This window comes from Hyperolius riggenbachi, chromosome 4 (genome assembly GCF_040937935.1).
Source record: "Hyperolius riggenbachi isolate aHypRig1 chromosome 4, aHypRig1.pri, whole genome shotgun sequence".
NCBI classification, from domain to species: Eukaryota; Metazoa; Chordata; class Amphibia; order Anura; family Hyperoliidae; genus Hyperolius; species Hyperolius riggenbachi.
The window spans coordinates 130,316,017-130,337,307 of NC_090649.1; the positions used below are offsets into that span (position 1 = coordinate 130,316,017).

Sequence of the window (21,291 nt, forward strand, 5' to 3'; positions counted from 1 at the left end):
TAATAGTAAAAAACGCATGCGTTTTTTACATGCGGTTTTACCCGCGATTCGCGTGCGATTTCGCACCTTTTTCAATGTTATTTTGCCCTGGCAGTGTCATGGTTCATTTCGCATGGCACCCTGCCATGCGAAATCGCACGCGAAATCGTGGGTAAAAACGCATGCGGAAACGCATCCGCATGCGTTTTTACAAGCGTCGGAATGCCGGCGAAATCGCGTCGCAACAGTGGAAACGAGCCCTTAGAGTTTACTGTAAAGGGATTCTACAATATAAATAACCTTTAACCAGTGGCGTAGCAATAGGGGATGCAGAAGTTGCGACCGCACCAGGATCCTCCCTTAAAGGAGTCATCATCAGGGAACCCCCCCCCCACTCTACTTACTCGAGGCCTCCTCCAGCCCCTTGCAGCTGACGCTCTCAGCTGCTGGCCCGGGGAGGGTCCCAGCCGGTGCAGAGGGCAACCTCGAGGTCGTCTCACCTTCGCCTGCGCCGCTGTCAATCAAGCACATGTTGTCTGCGGTGTACTGCCCAGGTGCAGAAGTACTGCACAGTACACCGCGGACAAAACGGACTTGGTTGACAGGGACCTCTACACCCGCGGGGACCCCGGGACGGCGGCTGAGGGCGGAGCTGCGGCGTGGGACATGTCAGCTGCAAGGGGCTGTAGGAAGTCCCTGATGACTCCTTTAATGGCAGTATTAGCTCTTTATTGCTCCTGTGCTGGTAATGATAACTTCTATAGATGCTTTGAATAGTGGTAATCATTAACCATCTTAGCGGTATGGACGAGCTCAGCTCGTCCATCACCGCCGATGGCTGCCGCTCAGGCCCTGCTGGGCCGATTTTGATGAAATAAAGAGCAGCACACGCAGCCGGCACTTTGCCAGCCGCGTGTGCTGCCCGATCGCCGCCGCTCTGCGGCGATCCGCCGCGAGCAGCGGCGAAAGAGGGTCCCCCCAGCCGCCTGAGCCCTGCGCAGCCGGAACAAATAGTTCCGGCCAGCGCTAAGGGCTGGATCGGAGGCGGCTGACGTCAGGACGTCGGCTGACGTCCATGACGTCACTCCGCTCGTCGCCATGGCGACAGGAGAAGCCAAACACGGAAGGCTGCTCATTGCGGCCTTCCGTGTTAATTTTGGCCGCCGGAGGCGATCAGAAGAACGCCTCCGGAGCGCCATCTAGTGGGCTTTCATGCAGCCAACTTTCAGTTGGCTGCATGAAATAGTTTTTTTTTTATTTACAAAAAACCCTCATGCAGCCGCCCTGGCGATCTTAATAGAACGCCAGGGTGGTTAACAAACTGTTTCCCTCCTCTGCTTACACCCCTAATAAAGTGGATAACCTTGGCTGGTTTTGGTGCGCCACATAAATTATGTATAGAATGCTTAGAGGCCCAATGTAAAACTTGCACTGGGGTCCAAATGGCAGCCTCATTTTTCCTCTCATTTCATGTTTTCTTGAGAATACCTGAGCACAATATATACAGTATTGTTTCTCAGTGTAAACTCTTTTGGTTTCTACATCCTTTATTATTACCCACGTATGTCTTCTGAAACTCTGCAGCCAGCTGTGGAAAAAGGAAGGCTCTTACTTTTCACCGCACAGCAGCCATTTTGTCTGAAGTAGTCAGCTGATCCCATGCATTCAGTACAATGTAACGCAGATGTTGACAAGCGTTGACTACTTAAGCAAGATTACTTTTTAAACTTTAAAGACTTCCACTTGGTGAGCTACACATGTAGGAAATGTTATTGAAGATGAAGAAACATGTTAACGTGATAGTCCTCAAACACCAGGCCTGTGGCCTCTATTAACAATGTATCAGCCTGACAGGAAAAAGGCCCAGCTCACAGCACTTATCTGGCTGCTGAAATGTAAGAATCTTTTCTCATCTATATTAATGCTTTTCTTGCCTTCTTTAGTTATTTACAACTTAAATCCTGATTTTCCTTTACTGTTCACTGCATTCTACAGACTAATTACCCGGGCAAGAAACACTAAACCGAAGATTGAACAGAAACAAAATAGAATTAAAGTTATACTATGTTCACAACTGGAAGAAAACGATTCGGAGTATCCAATTAAATTACCAAACCGCCAGGATTTTGTGTCGTGGATGAAAAGGAACCTAAAATATTTCCTAGAAAAACACAGCAAAGTACAGTATTACTCTCTTACAGCAGAAGGTGATTGCAAGTGATCACTTTCCCTTGTGTGAAATGGAACACCCACCACCACATTACAGCACCTCAAGCCAATGAGAGGAGATAAACAAATCACTTCTTGCCACCCTTATAGGTTGTCAGCTTCAGTGGATAGAGCCCTTTCCTCCTCTTGTGTCATTGTTTGTAATAGTTATGTATGCAGGTTTGTCATCTGCATCCAGTATTTATTATTACAGCAGAGTACTACTGGCAATAATTCTATATACTAACCAAAAGTATGCATGGGACCTGTGGGGGGCGGCTTAGGGTTTTATTTACACAAAATTGGAATAGTTGTATTCGCCAAGCACAACTGGGTCATGCCCGGAATTGGGTTGGCTCATACAGGACTCAAGTATGAGAAACATGGGATATGCTTTAAAACCAGGCAGAAGAGGGAACAGGAGGGACCCAGAAGGAATTGAGCAGTAGCAATATATTTTGCAGTAAGTTCTTTATCCTACAGATTTTAGAAGTCAAAGCAGATACTATTTAAATTAACTACCTTCCATTTATATTCCTGGAAGCTTACTACATGATGATAATCAGCCTATTGGAATGTAGCAGGCAATTTTAATGACAATGTCCTCAGTTCATTAAGCAGTTTAGACTAGTCTACAGATGGTTTTTAGTCTACTGATGGTTTTAGGTGTAATGTTTTAGACCTGGTCAAGCATTCAGTAATTACACAAGTCACAAAGGCAAACAAGGAGTAACCACACCCACTTTTTCTGACAGAGATTAAACCAGCTGATTTCTGTGGGTAAAGTAAAGGTAGCCATACACTGGTCGATTTGCCATCAGATTCGACCTACAGATAGATCCCTCTCTGATCGAATCTGATCAGAGAGGGATCGTATGGCTGCCTTTACTGCAAACAGATTGTGAATCGATTTCAGCCTGAAACCGTTCACAATCTGTGGTGGTGCTGCCGCCGCTCCACCCCCCCCCCCCCCCCCTCCGCCGGCGCGACTCTCCGCTGTCTTCTTCTCCGCTCTGGTCTGGTCTCCGGCATGCTTCACTTCTTCCTGTCTGGGGGAAGTGTAAACAGTAGAGCGCCCTCTACTGTTTAAACTTCCTGCCGGGACAGGAAGTTCAGTGAAGCCAGCCGGAGACCAGACCGGAGAAGACAGCGGAGACCTGGGGAGTGGCGCCGGCGGAGCAGGTAATGTATTGCGTCGGTCGTCGGGCACTCGAACGCCGCTAGTGAAGCGCTTCCTACCCGCGGGCGATCAACGGTAATTTCCCGCACGAAGTGATCGACGGGATCAGACGAAATACATCGAAATTAAGCGTGTAGCGTGAACGATGTGACAGCAGATTCGATCCCAGTGATCGAATCTGCTGTCGATCAGCGGGGAATCGGCCTAGTGTATGGCCAGCTAAATTCTGTGAGGTATTTTAGATGTGAGGATAGAACCTTTTGAATTAATTATGCAGGAGTTTAATTGTATGCAGAGGAGAGCTCATCAAAGGAGAAGGATGTCAGTCATAGCTACTTGTTTGTGAATTGCATCTTTTGATCATTTCCCCTGCTTTACCCACCTAATTACCAAATGGTTTAGACCAGGTCTAAAATCAGGTCTAAAACATTTGGTAATAGTGAATTCCCCTTTGATGCAACTGACCAAACCATCAGTAGACTAAAAACCATCAAGCTTAGTGTAAACTGCTTAGTGAATTGAGGCCTTAAAGTAATAATAATAATTCCAGTATTTGTATAGTGCCTTTCTCCTGTCGGACTGAAAGCGCTTGTGAGGCAGCCACTAGAGCGCACTCAGTAGGCAGTAGCAGTGTTAGGGAGTCTCACCCAAGAACTCCTTACTCAATAGCTGCTGGCTTACTGAACAGGCAGAGCCGAGATTCGAACCCAGGTCTCCTGTGTCAGAGGCAGAGCCCATTGCCTAGTGAGCTGCCAGGTATATAAATGGAAGGGGGCTATTTTGAAGAACAGTCTGCCAAAGAGTATAAAAAAGGGAAAAGATCTGAAATGCCATGTGTGGCTTTGCACTGGCATACATGTAACCGTATAAAGCTAAAATACTTTGTAACATGTGGATATACTGTGAGCTGCCTAGTTATTCAACTATTACAGCCTTAAAGTAATGTGTATTTTAATTATTTTATGAAAGAGCAATATAAACATAAGATGATTTTAGTGTACACCACACAATTTGGTGTACACACACACACACACACGTTTCATGTACACTTCAGATTTTCCTGGTTTGAAATGATTGTCCTGGGTCAATTCCCACAGTAATGTGTAGAAGAGTCCCCCAGGATTGCAAGCCTCCTCCTCCATGGACTGCCAGGATGGATCACCTTAGCAGATACCTGGTGAGTTGCTTTGGATCATCAAAGGTCATCAACTCATCATCAACTGCATGGTGATGCTCCATGAACATCGCCCCCTCCATAGAGCAGTGCACGATGCTCAGCTGGAAGCCAAACAAGAATGTGAATACTGTGATTGTTACAAAACTGGCTCCCGAAACATTAGTCACAGAACTTTTGATATTTTCCAACAGGGCCTCATCACCTACAAGGCACCTGGGGTATGTACCTGCCTACTTTATTATTTTAGCTGGTGGAACAATAGCTACAGTTGCATGTGAAAGTTTGGGCAACCTTGTTAATCGTCATGATGTTTCTGTATAAATCGTTGGTTGTTACGATAAAAAATGTCAGTTAAATATATCATATAGGAGACACACACAGTGATATTTGAGAAGTGGAATTAAGTTTATTGCATTTAGAGAAAGTGTGCAATAATTGTTTAAATAAAATTAGGCAGGTGCATAAATTTGGGCACTGATGTCATTTTATTGATTCCAAAACCTTTAGAACTAATTATTGGAACTCACAATGGCTTGGTAAGCTCAGTGATCCCTGACCTACATACACAGGTGAATCCAATTATAAGACAGAGTATTTTAGGGAGTCAATTGTAAGTTTCCCTCCTCTTAATTTTCTCTGAAGAGTAGCAACATGGGGGTCTCAAAACAACTCTCAAATGACCTGAAGTCAAAGATTGTTCACCATCATGGTTTAGGGGAAGGATACAGAAAGCTTTCCAAGATATTTCAGCTGTCTGTTTCCACAGTTAGGAACATGTTGAGGAAATGGAAGGCCACAGGCTCAGTTCAAGTTAAGGCTCGAAGAGGCAGACCAACAAAAATCCCGGATAGACAGAAGCGACGAATGTTGAGAATAGTCAGAATCAACCCACAGACCAGCACCAAAGACCTACAACATCATCTTGCTGCAGATGGAGTCACTGTGCATTGTTCAACCATTCAGCGCACTTTACACAAGGAGATGCTGTATGATGCAGAGGAAGCCTTTTCTCCACCCACAGCACAAACAGAGCCACTTGAGGTATGCTAAAGCACATTTGGACAAGCCAGCTTCATTTTGGAATAAGGTGCTGTGGACTGATGAAAGTAAAATGGACTTATTTGGGCATAACAAAAAGAACACAGCATTCCAAAAAAAATACCTGCTCCCTACAGTAAAATATGGTGTTGGTTCCATCATGCTGTGGGGCTGTGTGGCCAGTGCAGGGACTGGGAATCTTGTCAAAGTTGAGGGATGCATGGATTCCACTCAGTATCAGCAGACTCTGGAGACCAATGTCCAGGAATCAGTGACAAAGCTGAAGCTGCGCAAGGGCTGGATCTTTCAACAAGACAACGACCCTAAACACTGCTCAAAATCCACTCTCCATTCATGCAGAGGAACAAGTATAACATTCTGGAATGGCCATCTCAGTCCCCAGACCTGAATATAATTGAAAATCTGTGGTGTGAGTTAAAGAGAGCTGTCCATGCTGGGAAGCCATCAAACTTGAATGAACTAGAGATGTTTTGTAAAATGGGAATGGTCCAAAATACCTTCAACCAGAATCTAGACACTCATTGGAATCTACAGGAAGCATTTAAAGGCTGTAATTTCTGCGAAAGGAGGATCTACTAAATATTGATTTTATTTCTTTTCGTGGTGCCCAAATGTATGCACCTGCCTAATTTTGTTTAAACAATTATTACACACTTTCTGTAAATCCAATAAACTTAATTTAACTTCTCAAAAGTCACTGTGTGTCTCCTATATGATATATTTTACTGACATTTTTTTATCGTAACAACCAACGATTTATACAGGAAAATTAAGTCGATTAACAAGGTTGCCCAAACTTTGGCATCCCACTGTATCTCATAATTTTATCTAGTGCTTTTATCCAGGGGCACGTGGCTACCCAATTTTTATTTTTATCTGGTGGGCATCTGGCTACTTAATTCTATGCTTAATTCTTGTATTGTAGGTAGAGGGGGCGGGACACATGGTTAATTATAGGATCTGGGGTACATTATTACTTAATTTTAGTATCTGGGGCACATACAGTGGGTTGCAAAAGTATTTGGCCCCATTGAATTTTTCCACATTTTGTCATATTACTGCCACAAACATGAATCAATTTTATTGGAATTCCACATGAAAGACCAACACAAAGTGGTGTACACATGAGAAGTGGAGCGAAAATCATACATGATTCCAAACATTTTTTACAAATAAATAACTGCAAAGTGGTGTGTGCATAATTATTTGGCCCCCTTTGATCTGACTGCAGTCAGTTGCCTATAGACATTGCCTGATGAGTGCTAATGACTAAATAGAGTGCACCTGTGTGTAATCTAATGTCAGTACAAATACAGCTGCTCTGTGAGGGCCTCAGAGGTTGTCTAAGAGTATATTGGGAGCAACAACACCGTGAAGTCCAAAGAACACAGAAGACAGGTCAGGGATCAAGTTATTGAGAAATTTAAAGCAGGCTTAGGCTACAACATGATTTCCAAAGCCTTGAACATCCCACAGAGCACTGTTCAAGCGATCATTCAGAAATGGAAGGAGTATGGCACAACTGTAAACCTACCAAGACAAGGCCGTCCACCTAAACTCACAGGCCGAACAAGGAGAGCGCTGATCAGAAATGCAGTCAAGAGGCCCATGGTGACTCTGGACGAGCTGCAGAGATCTACAGCTCAGGTGGGAGACTCTGTCCATAGGACAACTATTAGTCATGCACTGTACAAAGTTGGCCTTTATGGAAGAGTGGCAAGAAGAAAGGCATTGTTAACAGAAAGCATAAGAAGTCTCGTTTGCAGTTTGCCACAAGCCATGTGGGGGACACAGCAACCATGTGGAAAAAGGTGCTCTGGTCAGATGAGACCAAAATGGAACTTTTTGGCCAAAAATGCAAAATGCTATGTGTGGCGGAAAACTAACACTGCACATCACTCTGAAAACACCATCCCCACTGTCAAATATGGTGGTGGCAGCATCATGCTCAGGGGGTGCATCTCTTCAGCAGCGACAGGGAAGCTGGTCAGAGTTGATGGGAAGATGGATGGAGCCAAATACAGGGCAAACTTGGAAGAAAACCTCTTGGAGACTGCAAAAGACTTGAGACTGGGGCGGAGGTTCACCTTCCAGCAGGACAATGACCCTAAACATAAAGCCAGGGCAACAATGGAATGGTTTAAAACAAAACATATCCATGTGTTAGAATGGTCCAGTCAAAGTCCAGATCTAAATCCAATCGAGAATCTGTGGCAAGATCTGAAAACTGCTGTTCACAAACGCTGTCCATCTAATCTGACTGAGCTGGAGCTGTTTTGCAAAGAACAATGGGCAAGGATTTCATTCTCTAGATGTGCAAAGCTGGTAGAGACATACCCTAAAAGACTGGCAGCTGTAATTGCAGCAAAAGGTGGTTCTACAAAGTATTGACTCAGGGGGCCGAATAATTACGCACACCCCATTTTGCAGTTATTTATCTGTAAAAAATGTTTGGAATGATGTATGATTTTCGATCCACTTCTCACATGTACACCACTTTGTATTGGTCTTTCACGTGGAATTCCAATAAAATTGATGCATGTTTGTGGCAGTAATGTGACAAAATGTGGAAAACTTCAAGGGGGCTGAATACTTTTGCAACCCACTGTAGTTACTTAATTTATGTATTTGAAGGGCACCTACTACTTGATTCTTTTCTTGTGAGGGCACAATGGCTTCCTTTTATCTGGGGGGCACATGGCTACTAAATTCTTGTATTGTGAGGGCAGATGTTTAGTACAGTTGTGTATTCAAGTGGCACCTGGTTGCTGGATTCTTTTATTTCATTATTGTATCTAGGAAGCACATGGCTACTTAACTCTGGTATCTGAGGGAACCCAGCTTCTTAATTGTATCTGGGTGTCACCTGGTCTTCTGTCACCTGTTTGACTTAGATTTTACAACATGCCTGATCACTCTGACAGTCATTTTACCAGGGGGCCCGATGCCATTCTTCTCTACCTTACTGTTACTGATAGCAATGGAGACGTTGGAGAGAGGACTTGTTGGACAGAGTGGAAAGATCATGAACTTAGTCTTTTCCAGGTTGAGTTTCATAAATCTGTCAGAACAGCCAGGTGGAGATAGCCGACACACAAGTGGAGATTTTATCCAAATTGCAGGGGAAGAGATCAGGTTGTGAAGGTAGATTAGGGTGTCATCAGCATAGAGGTGGTAGTTAAGAGTAAGACAAAGTGAGGAGACGAGTTTGCCCCAAGAGAGGAGGTGTAGAGGGAGAAGAGTAAGGGGCCGAGGACAGAACCCTGGGAGACTACAACAGAAGGAATGGGGGCTGTTTGGAACAGAAAGGGGATGGTCAACGTTGTTGAAAGCAGAATAGAGGTCAAGCAGTAGAAGGATGGAATACTGGTTGTTTAGTTTGGCTAAGATAAGGTAATTTGTGACGTTAGTGAATGCCTCTGCTATACACAGAGACTTAGTGACCAACAGGGCTAATTTTTTTCAGCTATTTACTTATATATTCCCCTACTGCAGCAGGTTTCCTGCTTCTCTCCTCAATTCCTTCTTTACAGATATGGACATGCAATCTGCAGTGTTCACATATTTATATGCACAGCACATCTTTCGTCTTAAACAATAGTGATGTGACTGTGTTCTCCATATCTGAATACTACTGTATGTCTGTAGCTTTAGTGTGGTGATAGATAAAGCAACTGCTGCATTGTATTTCAGTGTAATCTGGAAAATCCATTTATGGGTATTACCTGCATAGTAGCTGCTGCTGGGATTCCCCCAAGCATCCTGCAGGGCTTCCGTCACTGCCTCTGTCACTTCTGCACATGGAGGCGTAGTAGCATTGTAGTCCAAGTAGATTTTACTGTACAAATCACAAAGGTTGTTTTGTTAATAAAAGGAACTGAAGTTTTCTCCAAAACAAGTGGTTTAGGTCGTTCTACCACTTGGACTTTGCGGTGCCGTGACAGGGTCATATTCAGAGGCTCACCCTCCCAGCTAGCGACGTTCTCCCTGCTAGGCAGGAAATACATCAATGGAATTCCAGTCAGTCCTCGCTAGCGCTCCACTGCACCGCGCTCCCGTCGTGCACACTTACTGCATCGCCCATTGGCTTCCATTACTTCTTCGTTTTTTGTAGTAGGCAAGAGAAGAGAAGTTGCAGGAGGTGAGAGAAAACGCGGCTGGAAGAGGTTCTGTTGAATTTGAAATACAGCCTGCTAAGGACTAAGAGTGAGACAAGATCTTCAGCTTGGAGCACAACACACTGGATATCCGGCAGCAGATCGTTAAGGAATACATCAGAGCCTACTTTGACCAGTCTCACAGTGGTCAATTTGGACGGGTGAGTGCGGTCCCATAAGGGGCATCTTGACTTGTGATATTTTGAAGTGGAGCGCTGACTATTATTTGAAAACTAGTAGGCAAGCTTGGCTGCATTAGTCCTTAAATAGCACATTATACTGAATAATTCATATCACTAACTGTCCCCCGATGGAGTTCAAAGTTTACAACTGTACCTTAGTACAGTGTAAGGGGAACAGGTTAAATTTCATGTATACAGTAGTTTTGAAATGAGTGAGGAATCCAGAGTCCACAAACATAAAGAGTACATACATTGTAAAGACCTTGCCCAGATAATGCCCTAGCCAGGAATAAATGCATTGTAAACAACATAACAGTGTGCTGATTAAAGGGGCACTACAGCGAAAAAGTGTAAAATTTAAAATATGTGCAAACATATACAAATAAGAAGTACATTTTTTTCCAGAGTAAAATGAGCCATAAATTACTTTTCTCCTATGTTGCTGTCACTTACAGTAGGTAGTAGAAATCTGACAGAAGTGACAAGTTTTGGGCTAGTCCATCTCTTTATAGGGGATTCTCAGGGATTTATTTATTTTCAAAAGCACTTAGTGAATGGCAGTTGCTCTGTCCAACTGCCAAAAACCTGTGGCGCAAGCAGGGAAGCTGGCCAGCATCATTGTTTAAATCCTTTTTAGGGAATACCTTTATAAAGAATAAAAGCCTTGCTGAGAATCCCCTATGAAGAGATGGACTAGTCCAAAACCTGTCACTTCTGTCAGATTTCTACTGCCTACTGTAAGTGACAGCATTATAGGAGAAAAGTAATTTATGGCTCATTTTTCTCTGGAAAAATGTACTTCTTATTTGTATATGTTTTCACATATTTTAAATTTTACAGTTTTTTGCTGTAGTGCCCCTTTAAGCAATAACTGATTTATTGAAGTCTGTGGAGTCGATTGTACTAAATTAGCACACAGAGACACTTAAAGTGCTTATACATTACTAGGCTACCTTTACAAGAGGTAATTGGGGTGTGGCAGGTGACCTGTTCACACACGAATTATCTTTTTATTATAAGTGTTCATTTAATTTTCCCCATTCCACCCCACCCGGCTACTCTTTCATGTCACCCTGCTGAACAAAATTTCTCGGGAGAACACTGTAATGGATGTAGCAAGAGAACACAGTCGCAACAGTGGCATAACACATGGAATACATTACAGGAACATTACTTAACCCTATACAGATAGGCAGCACTGTTCTGGAAGGAGATAAAGGAAAGAATGGAACCATGGAAATGCATATTTATCTTCAGGAAGAGAAAATTATAAGAAGATCTGCTACTAATAATTATTAAGTATCATTTTAGGAAATATGCATCCAGAACATCCATTTGACACGGAACCTCACCTCTTGGAGTGGTTTTCTGTATCCTCCAGGTTCTGCTTCTCTTTGGTTGGTGCCATGATATCGGGGACTGTTGGAAAGCAAACATAGCATCATTTACTAGCTAGCCAACCTATTTTCTGCAAGTACTTAACGATTACCACATGTGCGGCCTGAACAGGAAAGGGTACTGCACACCTAGCAGACTGTACACACTATGATACTCAGCCAAGAGGGATAGCTTCAGAAGTTGCATGTAATCTACACATCCATGCAGTGGCAGACAAAGCAAACAGTGGCCCCCTGTGCAGAATGAATGAAGGGGCCCCATGTAAGTGGCCATAATAATAACAGATTATGGTTGGCTCCAAATAACGTTGAGAACATAAAAGTACATTAATCTAGGTTACATTCTGTAGGCACTGTGATAATTTAGCACACATTTCATACTTGTGTATGATTGAGCCACAAGCAAAGATCACTGTTGCTCCTGAGGTTCAGAGAGAAATACACAGAGAAGAGCAAACAGAATATTCATGCTCTAACTGTGGTGCAGCTGTATAGGCCCTAGAGGGCTTGGGGCCCCTGTGCAGCTCCACAGTCTGTACGGGCCTATGTCCGCCTCTGCATCCATGGATAAGGGGAACAATACTTGCCTTTTCTTTCATACAGAATTTAGTGCAACGGAGCGGCGTATGTTTGACATCACGTGTCTGGTGGTCGTTATCAGCTGCTTTAGTCAGGCATGTGTATCGGCCTTTAGCTCACAACTTTGCTGCTAAATGAGCCAGTGACATGGAATAAACATGCAGCCAATAAAGTCTGATGCCCCTACAGTATGAATGATAAACCCATAGTATGAACTTAGCGGTCATGGTTAAAGCCAATGGGTACCGTTTAAAAAAATAAAAAGTCAAATACTCACCTAAGGAGAGGGAAGGCTCGGTCCTAATGAGCCTTCCCTCTCCTCTCCCGGTGCCCTCGGTGCTGGGCTGGCTCCCCCGTTCGCGTCCGCCGCCGCAGGGACTTCGGAGGTCTTCGGGAGCACTTGGGCTTCCGAAGACGGGCCGCTCCATACTACGTACGCGCGAGCGCGTCATAGAGGGCGCTCGCGCATGCGTAGTATGGAGCGGCCGCGTCATCGGGAGCCCGAGTGCTCCCGAAGGCTTCCGAAAGCTCCCTTCCTTCCTTTCGAAAGCTCCCGAGCCTTCTCTCTCCTTAGGTGAGTTTTTGACTTTTTCTTTTTTTAAACGGTAAACATTCACTTTAAGCAATCTGTAAACAGATTATCACTATAAGTGCTCACATGTGTAACGCAACACTATAGCCAAGATTAACCGGTTCAGCACCGCAGTCCGAAAATCTCATGCATCCGAGCAACGTTCACCTCCCATTCATTCGCCTATAACTTTATTGCTACTTATCACAATGAATTGATCTATATCTTGTTTTTTTCGCCACTAATTAGGCTTTCTTTGGGTAGTACATTTTGCTAAGAATTATTTTTTTCTAAATCTATTTTAACAGGAAGATTAAGAAAGAAATGAAAAAAATTCATTATTTCTCAGTTTTTGGCCATTACAGTTTGAAATTAATATACGCTACCGTAATTAAAACTCATGTATTTTATTTGCCCATCTGTCCTGGTTATTACACCATTTAAACAATGTCCCTATCACAATTTATGGTGCCGATATTTCATTTAGAAAAAGAGGTGCATTTTTTCAATTTGCGTCCATCACTATTTATAAGCTTATAATTTTAAATAATATAATAACATATTCTCTTGACATGCATATTTAAAAAGTTCAGACCCTTGGGTAACTATTTATGTTGTTTTTGGTTTTTTTTTATTGTATTTTTTATTTTAATAAAAAAAAGTGTATGTGGGTAATTTTTGGTGTGGGAGGGAAACTGCTAATTTTAAATGTAAAATAATATTTTTTTTTAATTAAAAATGTATGTTGGGAATTGTAAAAAAAAAAATGTATGTTGGTGCAGTTTACTATTTGGTCACAAGATGGCCACAGTGAAAAAAGTCCTGGATGCGAACGATCTCGCATCCAGGAACTAAAATGCTGGGGAGAAGTTTCCTGGGGGCAGAAATACCGCGCTCTCTGGAGATAAAGCGTCGGTATTTCCGCGGGGAAGTAAGATCGGTGAATGGGAATTATATTCCCATTCACTAATCGGGGAGCTAGCGCCGGGCAGCGCGAGCACGCACAGAGGTGCGCCTGATCACGCGCACCAGCCAGCAGCAGCAGCGCCTATCTGGACGAGGAAGCTCGTCCAGATAGGCCGAACTGGTTATATCGATGTTTTCCTGGTGTCTAAACGGCACATTTCAAAGTCCACAAACAGGGATGGATCTGGGGGGAGGGGGCAGGCGGGTCTCTTGCCCCAGGCACAGTTTGTTGAATTCTTAAAAAGGCAGCAAAATTTGGATGGGGAATGGCAGTTTAGGCTCCAAAACCTGACCTTTACGAGAGCCAAAACCTGACCTTTAGGCGCCAAAACCTGACCTTTACGAGAGCCAAAACCTGACCTTGCCCCAGGCGCAACTTGGTCTAGATCCGTCCCTGTCCACAAATGCTCTTGTGGCTTGTGGCAAATGCCCGAATAGCAAGGTCTCTTGCTATTCATGGATGCATGCTAGCGTGTCCATGACATCGTCGGTGAATGCTCACCTTTAGTCTTTAGCAGATTGCGGACAAGTACTTTTGAGGGTCTACCCCTGATGTGTTTGTACACTGTGTGCCTGTGAGGAAGCGGTTTTTGGCCGTGAAACACGTGTCAGGCAGTCTTTATGTGATTTAGAATTCTGAAATTGTGTCCGCATGCTTGTCCTATAATCTTGAAGAAATTGACTAAGAAGAATAAAAAGACTAATTGTTCATTTAAAGCCCCGTGTTGTGTTTGGAGTGTGGATAGTATTGTAATTGGGGTGGAACAACACTACTCTTCAGTATTCTCCCTAGAATTTTTTTTCCAGCCAGGTGGCATGAAAAGCCGGGTGGGGAGTTATGACAGAATGCACGGCCGGCACTTCTCTGCACAACTCTGCTTACAGCATAGGAAGAGGAGAGCCGATGACAGCTAGGTGCTCACCAAAGCTAGCCGGGTGGAGCACCCAGCTAAAAGAGCCTGGGGAGAACACTGCTCTTCTTTTATCTGTTATTTGTATTCCTTCAACCATGCATGTCATTGCTTGCTTGACATGTGGTGGTGTTACCCAGCGGCAGAAAACCATAAGGGCTAGTTCACACTGGGCAATTTTTCAGCACTTTGCTGATCGTCGGCGACAGGGCTGTGGAGTGGGAGTTGAAGTCGAGGAGTCAGAGAATTTTGGAAACCCGGAGTTGGGAGTCGGAGATTTCATAAACTGAGGAGTCGGAGTTGGGAGTCGGAATCGGATGATTTTTGTACAAAATCCACAACCCTGGTAAGTATTAGACTAAGGAGTCAGAATTGAGGAGTCAGAGTCGGAGCCATTTTGGGTACCCGGAGTCAGAGTTGGAGGTTTCATAAACTGAGAAGTCGGAGTCAGAAGATTTTTGTACCGACTCCACAGGGGGGCAATTGCACTGTAATTCTTGTTCTATTGAATGGGAATCACAATCGCAAATCATGAGATTTTGCCCGCAAATCGTCTGTTCCGCAATCGCGGACAAGCGGCGCTCCAAACGCTGTGTTGTGTCTGAGGATGACTGTGCTCACACTCAGAAGTGACTTCACATGGAAGGGGGGGGGGGAGGGGGGTGTATCTGCGTACTCCCGCAATGCTAAGAGTAGCAGCTGTCACCGGAAGCATCCTGAGTATGCACATTGTGAGAGTTTTCGAACCATCCATACCCTGCACACTCTCAGCCCCGGCTGCTCTGCACAGCTGTTCAGAAGCACAATCCACAGGGGTATCTTGGGTGGACAGTGCATGCGCCGCACTTTCACTGGAAATAGTCAGAGCTGTGAAAGGGATCTACAGCAGCAGCACTGATGGGATGTCTGACACAATAAGGAGCCACGCTGTGCCTGGGGATTTTAGAGATTAGGGATCATCAATAATGCAAATAATTTCACCTTTGCATTCTAATTTAATGTAAATTATATACAACTTGAAACTGGACCAATCAGAATAACTCCCTGACAATTTGTATTGGTCCATGTTCAAGATGCATTGATCATCCCTATTAGAGGTATGCAAAACTTTTATTTTTTTCCTCGCCTAAAGTTACTTTTTAACACTGGAAGGAAACTACTGCAGGAGCCAAAAGCTGAGAACTTAAAAAGAGCTGAAGAGGGTCCTGAAAATAAGGTCTATACAGCAATCCTCCTACTTACAAGCTGAGCCCTATTATCTTCCTAGTCACTGTATATTTATTCTGTTTAAAAGAAATCTAAGAAAAATACAGCCCTGCCTAACCATTTCAGTAACATGCATACCTCCCAACTTTTTGAGGTAAGAAAGAGGGACACTTAAGCCATGCCCCTGCCACACCCTGATCACGCCTCTAGTCACGCATACCATAGATTTCTTAAAGGATACCCGAAGTGACGTGTGACATAATGAGATAGACATGTGTATGTACAGTGCCTAGCACACAAATAACTAGGCTGTGCTCCTTTTTTTCTTTCTCTGCCTGAAAGAGTTAAATATCAGGTATATAAGTGGCTTACTCAGTCCTGATTCAGACAGGAAGTGACTACAGTGTGACCCTCACTGATAAAAAATTTCCCTTTTTATCTCTTTCCTGCTCTCAGAAGCCATTTTCTGCTAGGAAAGTGTTTTATAGTTGGAATTTCTTATCAGTGAGGGTCACATTGTCGTCACTTCCTGTCTGAGTCAGCCACTTACATACCTGATATTTAACTCTTTCAGGCAGAGAAAGACAAAAAGGAACACAGCATAGTTATTTGTGTGCTAGGCACTGTACATACACGTCTATCTCATGTCACATGTCACCTCAGGTATCCTTTAAAGGGAACTAGAGGCCCTAGAAAAAAGAATTTATACATACCTGGGGCTTCCTCCAGCCCCATACGCACGGATCGCTCCCACGCCGCCATCCTCCGCTTCCTGTATCCGGCGGTACTGGGTCCCGTAGTTTCGGCCAGTCGGCGGCAGCACGCGGACAATTGTCCGCATCACAGAGGCTACCGGCATACCCTTACGCGTGCGGCTGCATACTGCGCAGCCGCAAGCGTATGGGTATGGAGGGATCCCCTGTGCATGCGGATAATTGTCCGCGTCCGCCGGAACCCGGTACCGGCGGATCCAGGAAGGGGAGGATGGCGACGTGGGAGCGATGCAGGCTTATGGGGCTGGAAGAAGCCCCAGGTATGTATGAAATCTTATTTCTTTTTTCAATGCTGGCGTCTCTGGTTCCCTTTAAGAAAAAATATGTTGTTTTAGAATTCAAACCACACTGGACCTTTCTATCCTGATTCATTTTCCTTCATAGTAACATTTTAAAATTAGTAATATATCAATTTAAAGGATGGGAATAAAGTTTCGAGTCAAACACATTTTTTAGCAGACAAATATACAGGATCTTCTCAAAAAATTAGCATATTGTGATAACGTTCATTATTTTCTGTAATGTACTGATAAACATTAGACTTTCATATATTTTAGATTCATTACACTACAACTGAAGTAGTTTGAGCCTTTTATTGGTTTAATATTGATGATTTTGGCATACAGCTCATGAAAACTCAAAATTCCTATCTCAAAAAATTAGCATATTTCATCCGACCAATAAAAGAAAAGTGTTTTTAAAACAAAAAAGTCAACCTTCAAATAATTATGTTCAGTTATGCACTCAATACTTAGTCGGGAATCCTTTTGCAGAAATGACTGCTTCAATGCGGCGTGGCATGGAGGCAATCAGCCTGTGGCACTGCTCAGGTGTTATGGAGGCCCAGGATGCTTCGATAGCGGCCTTAAGCTCATCCAGAGTGTTGGGTCTTGCGTCTCTCAACTTTCTCTTCACAATATCCCACAGATTCTCTATGGGGTTCAGGTCAGGAGAGTTGGCAGGCCAATTGAGCACAGTAATACCATGGTCAGTAAACCATTTACCAGTGGTTTTGGCACTGTGAGCAGGTGCCAGGTCGTGCTGAAAAATGAAATCTTCATCTCCCTAAAGCTTTTCAGCAGATGGAAGCATGAACCCACTTTTGAACCAGAAACAGCGGCAGAGGCGCCTGACCTGGGCTACAGAGAAGCAGCACTGGACTGTTGCTCAGTGGTGCAAAGTACTTTTTTCGGATGAAAGCAACGTTTACATGTCATTCGGAAATCAAGGTGCCAGAGTCTGGAGGAAGACTGGGGAGAGGGAAATGCCAAAATGCCTGAAGTCCAGTGTCAAGTACCCACAGTCAGTGATGGTCTGGGGTGCCATGTCAGCTGCTGGTGTTGGTCCACTGTGTTTTATCAAGGGCAGCGTCAATGCAGCTAGCTATCAGGAGATTTTGGAGCACTCCATGCTTCCATCTGCTGAAAAGCTTTATGGAGATGAAGATTTCATTTTTCAGCACGACCTGGCACCTGCTCAGAGTGCCAAAACCACTGGTAAATGGTTTACTGACCATGGTATTACTGTGCTCAATTAGCCTGCCAACTCTCCTGACCTGAACCCCATAGAGAATCTGTGTGATATTGTGAAGAGAAAGTTGAGAGACGCAAGACCCAACACTCTGGATGAGCTTAAAGTGACTCTGAAGCAAGAATAAATCTCGCTTCAGAGCTCATAGTTAGCAGGGGCATGTCCCGCGGCTTAACGGGGGTCCCTTCACCCCCAAACCCACCCCCGCAAAACTTAGTCGTCAACTTGGTCGTAGATTTTGTCTTCCTGGAGGCAGGGCTAACGGCTGCAGCCCTGCCTCTCAGCGCGTCTATCAGACGCGCATCGCTGCCTCTCCCCCGCCCCTCTCAGTGAAGGAAGACTGAGAGGGGCGGGGGAGAGGCGGAGGTACACGTCTGATAGAGGCGCGGGAGGCAGGGCTGCGGCGGTTAGCCCTGCCCCAATGCGGAAGCGCTCCTCGGCTGTACGGAGGGGATTTGGGGGTGAAGGGGCCCCCGTTAAGCCGCGGGATAGCGGCGTTTTAGCAGGGGCACACATGCCCCTGCTATCTATGAGGTCTGAAGCGAGATTTATTCTTTAAAGAGAATCTGTATTGTTAAAAATCGCACAAAAGTAAACATACCAGTGCGTTAGGGGACATCTCCTATTACCCTCTGTCACAATTTTGCCGCTCCTCACCGCATTAAAAGTGGTTAAAAACAGTTTTTAAAAGTTTGTTTATAAACAAACAAAATGGCCACCAAAACAGGAAGTAGGTTGATGTACAGTATGTCCACACATAGAAAATACATCCATACACAAGCAGGCTGTATACACCCTTCTTTTTGAATCTCAAGAGATCATTTGTGTGTTTCTTTCCCCCTGCAGCTATCACCCACTGAAGTGTCAGGCTGATTCTTCCAGCAAACAGCTCTGCCTGTGTTTGTAATTCCTCAGTATGTGAAAGCCCAGCCAGCTCAGAGGACCATTTATCCAGCTTGTAAAAGATAAGAGAGAAGCTGCCCTAATCTAAATAATACACAGGCAGTGTGCATAGAGGGGCCTGGAAGGGGGAGTTCATAGCAGAACCACAACACTGAAGAACTTGGCAGCCTTCCAGACACAGGCTGACAAGTCTGACAGGGGAAAGATACATTGATTTATTACAGAGACTGTGATAGCAGAAAGTGCTGCAGTAAGCCAGAACACATTAGAATAGCTTTTGGAACTTGTAGGATGATAAAAAACAGGATGCAATTTTTGTTACGGAGTCTCTTTAAGGCCGCTATTGAAGCATCCTGGGCCTCCATAACGGAGCAGTGCTTTTCAGCGCTGCTAGATTTGGGCGCAGCCAGCGCCGCCATAGACTGTAATGGGAATCAGTCTATAGCGGCGCTCAGTGAGGAAGGTCGGCTCCGTCAGAAGACGGAGCCGAAGTTGCTTAAAAAACACAATAATTCGGCCTCCAGCAATCGCTGGAAGCCGAATTATTTCATTCCCCCACTATCCATGTCGGCCTGGAGGGGGAATAGTAATTAAAGTCTACCAGCGCCGTATTCAAATGTACGCCTCCATAACACCTGAGCAGTGCCACAGGCTGATTGCCTCCATGCCACACCACATTGAAGCAGTCATTTCTGTAAAAGGATTCCAGACCAAGTATTGAGTGCATAACTGAACATAATTATTTGAAGGTTGACTTTTTTTGTTTTAAAAACACTTTTCTTTTATTGGTCGGATGAAATATGCTAATTTTTTGAGATAGGAATTTTGAGTTTTCATGAGCTGTATGCCAAAATCATCAATATTAAAACAATAAAAGGCTTAACTACTTCAGTTGTAGTGTAATGAATCTAAAATATATGAAAGTCTAATGTTTATTAGTACATTACAGAAAATAATGAACTTTATCACAATATGCTAATTTTTTGAGAAGATCCTGTATATATATTTACATAGAAAGAGGGACAAAGTCCAGAAAGAGGGACAATGAGGAGGAAAGAGTGACAGGGCTCCAAAAGAGGGACAGTGGGTGCTACGCATTGATACAGTATGAGAACAGGAAGAGGATCTCTGTCAGTATTGCAGGCAGATGACAGGCTGGCAGTGAATAGGAACTGGGATCCCCCAGCTGTCTGGAGGGTACAGATCACGGAAGAACGTCCTTCCTGCCCACAAGTCAAAGACTGCCAGTGCCAAGCATTCAGCTATCCTCACTCTACAGCAACTGCAATGCAATCAGCTCTATGCAAACTGTATACACACTCACATATCCACCTGAAGGCTGCAGGGAAATGACCATAGAGCAAAAGAGGGAGCGAGTGAACATATGATTACCATAGAGAGGAGATAGAGCGACGCCGGTCTGGTCACATGATGGTACAGGCTGGAGACATGATTAGAGAGACGCTTCCGCGTGTTCTTCTCAGAGAGCAGTGGAGCTGATTCAGTATATGACAGCGAAAAGTGTGTTTGCTCTACAGTGACAATATACAGCCCGTCTATTCATTTACTACACAGCCTGAGCTGAACGATGTATAATCCGTATTGTGATAAAAGATCTTCATTGGACGTGGGGTCATCAGTCTCAGGCATTTATAACACAGCTTTACAGGGAACCTCTTATCATACATAGTGTATTCAGGGCTGCTGGTCTGTTTACCTCTAAACATGTTTTTATTTGGGAATCTAAAGGTGGCCATACAGCAGGCGATTTGGCAGCAGATCAACCATCTGATTCGATTATTACAATTGAATTGGATGAAAAGTGGTGCCCGATTGACGATGCCACCAACTTGGGGCCGAAATTTGTGACACGTATCAGACGGAGCAGTGCTTTTCAGCGCTGCTAGATTTGGGCCCAGCCGGCGCCTCCATAGACTACAATAGGAATCACTCCTATTGCAGCGCTCAGTGAGTAACGTCGGCTCTGTCAGAAGACGGAGCCGAGGTTCCTTAAAAAACACAATAATTCGGCCTCCAGCAATCGCTGGAAGCCGAATTATTTAATTCCCCCACTATCCATGGCGGCCTGGAGGGGGAATAGTAATTAAAACGGCCCGGATCAGTCGTATAACAGCTGGATCCTGCGCCCAAGTCTACCGGCGCCGTTTTCAAATGTACTCTGTATCAGGGCTCGTTTCCACTATAGCGAATCCGCATGCAGGTATTGCATGCGGATTCGCATAGGCAATAGAGATGGGAAGTTCGGATCTTTTCAATGATCCGGATGATTCGAATCGGATCATTGAAGAGATCCGGATCTTTGATCCGAATCTCGGATCATTTTACTACCGAAGCATTGGGGGAGAAATGACTAGCAGGACAGGAGAAGGGGAGGGGGGTGGACACACAGAGAAGGGCAGGGAGTGGACAGAGAAGGGAGGAGGGACGAGCAGAGAGCAGAAATGTTTGTTTGCACACAATACCCACATGCTGCAATCGTATGCTTTACATGT

General features: G+C 44.4%; 1 protein-coding gene across 3 annotated transcripts in view; it reads right to left on the bottom strand.

The window, feature by feature from the left end:
• Positions 1–20,173, bottom strand: part of SCLY (selenocysteine lyase) — a 56,839-nt gene extending 36,666 nt beyond the window's left edge. Inside the window, exons 1-3 of one of the 3 annotated variants that reach the window (XM_068280672.1) lie at positions 20,103–20,173; positions 11,295–11,361; positions 9,329–9,441 (exon numbers count right to left, since the gene is read on the bottom strand). In XM_068280672.1, the coding sequence (XP_068136773.1) occupies positions 9,329–9,441; positions 11,295–11,350 (169 nt within the window). In that variant the 5' untranslated portion in view covers positions 11,351–11,361; positions 20,103–20,173. The remainder of the gene's footprint in view (positions 1–9,328; positions 9,442–11,294; positions 11,362–20,102) is intronic. The other 2 variants (XM_068280671.1, XM_068280673.1) reach the window with 2 other exon arrangements.
• Positions 20,174–21,291: the final 1,118 nt, after the last annotated feature.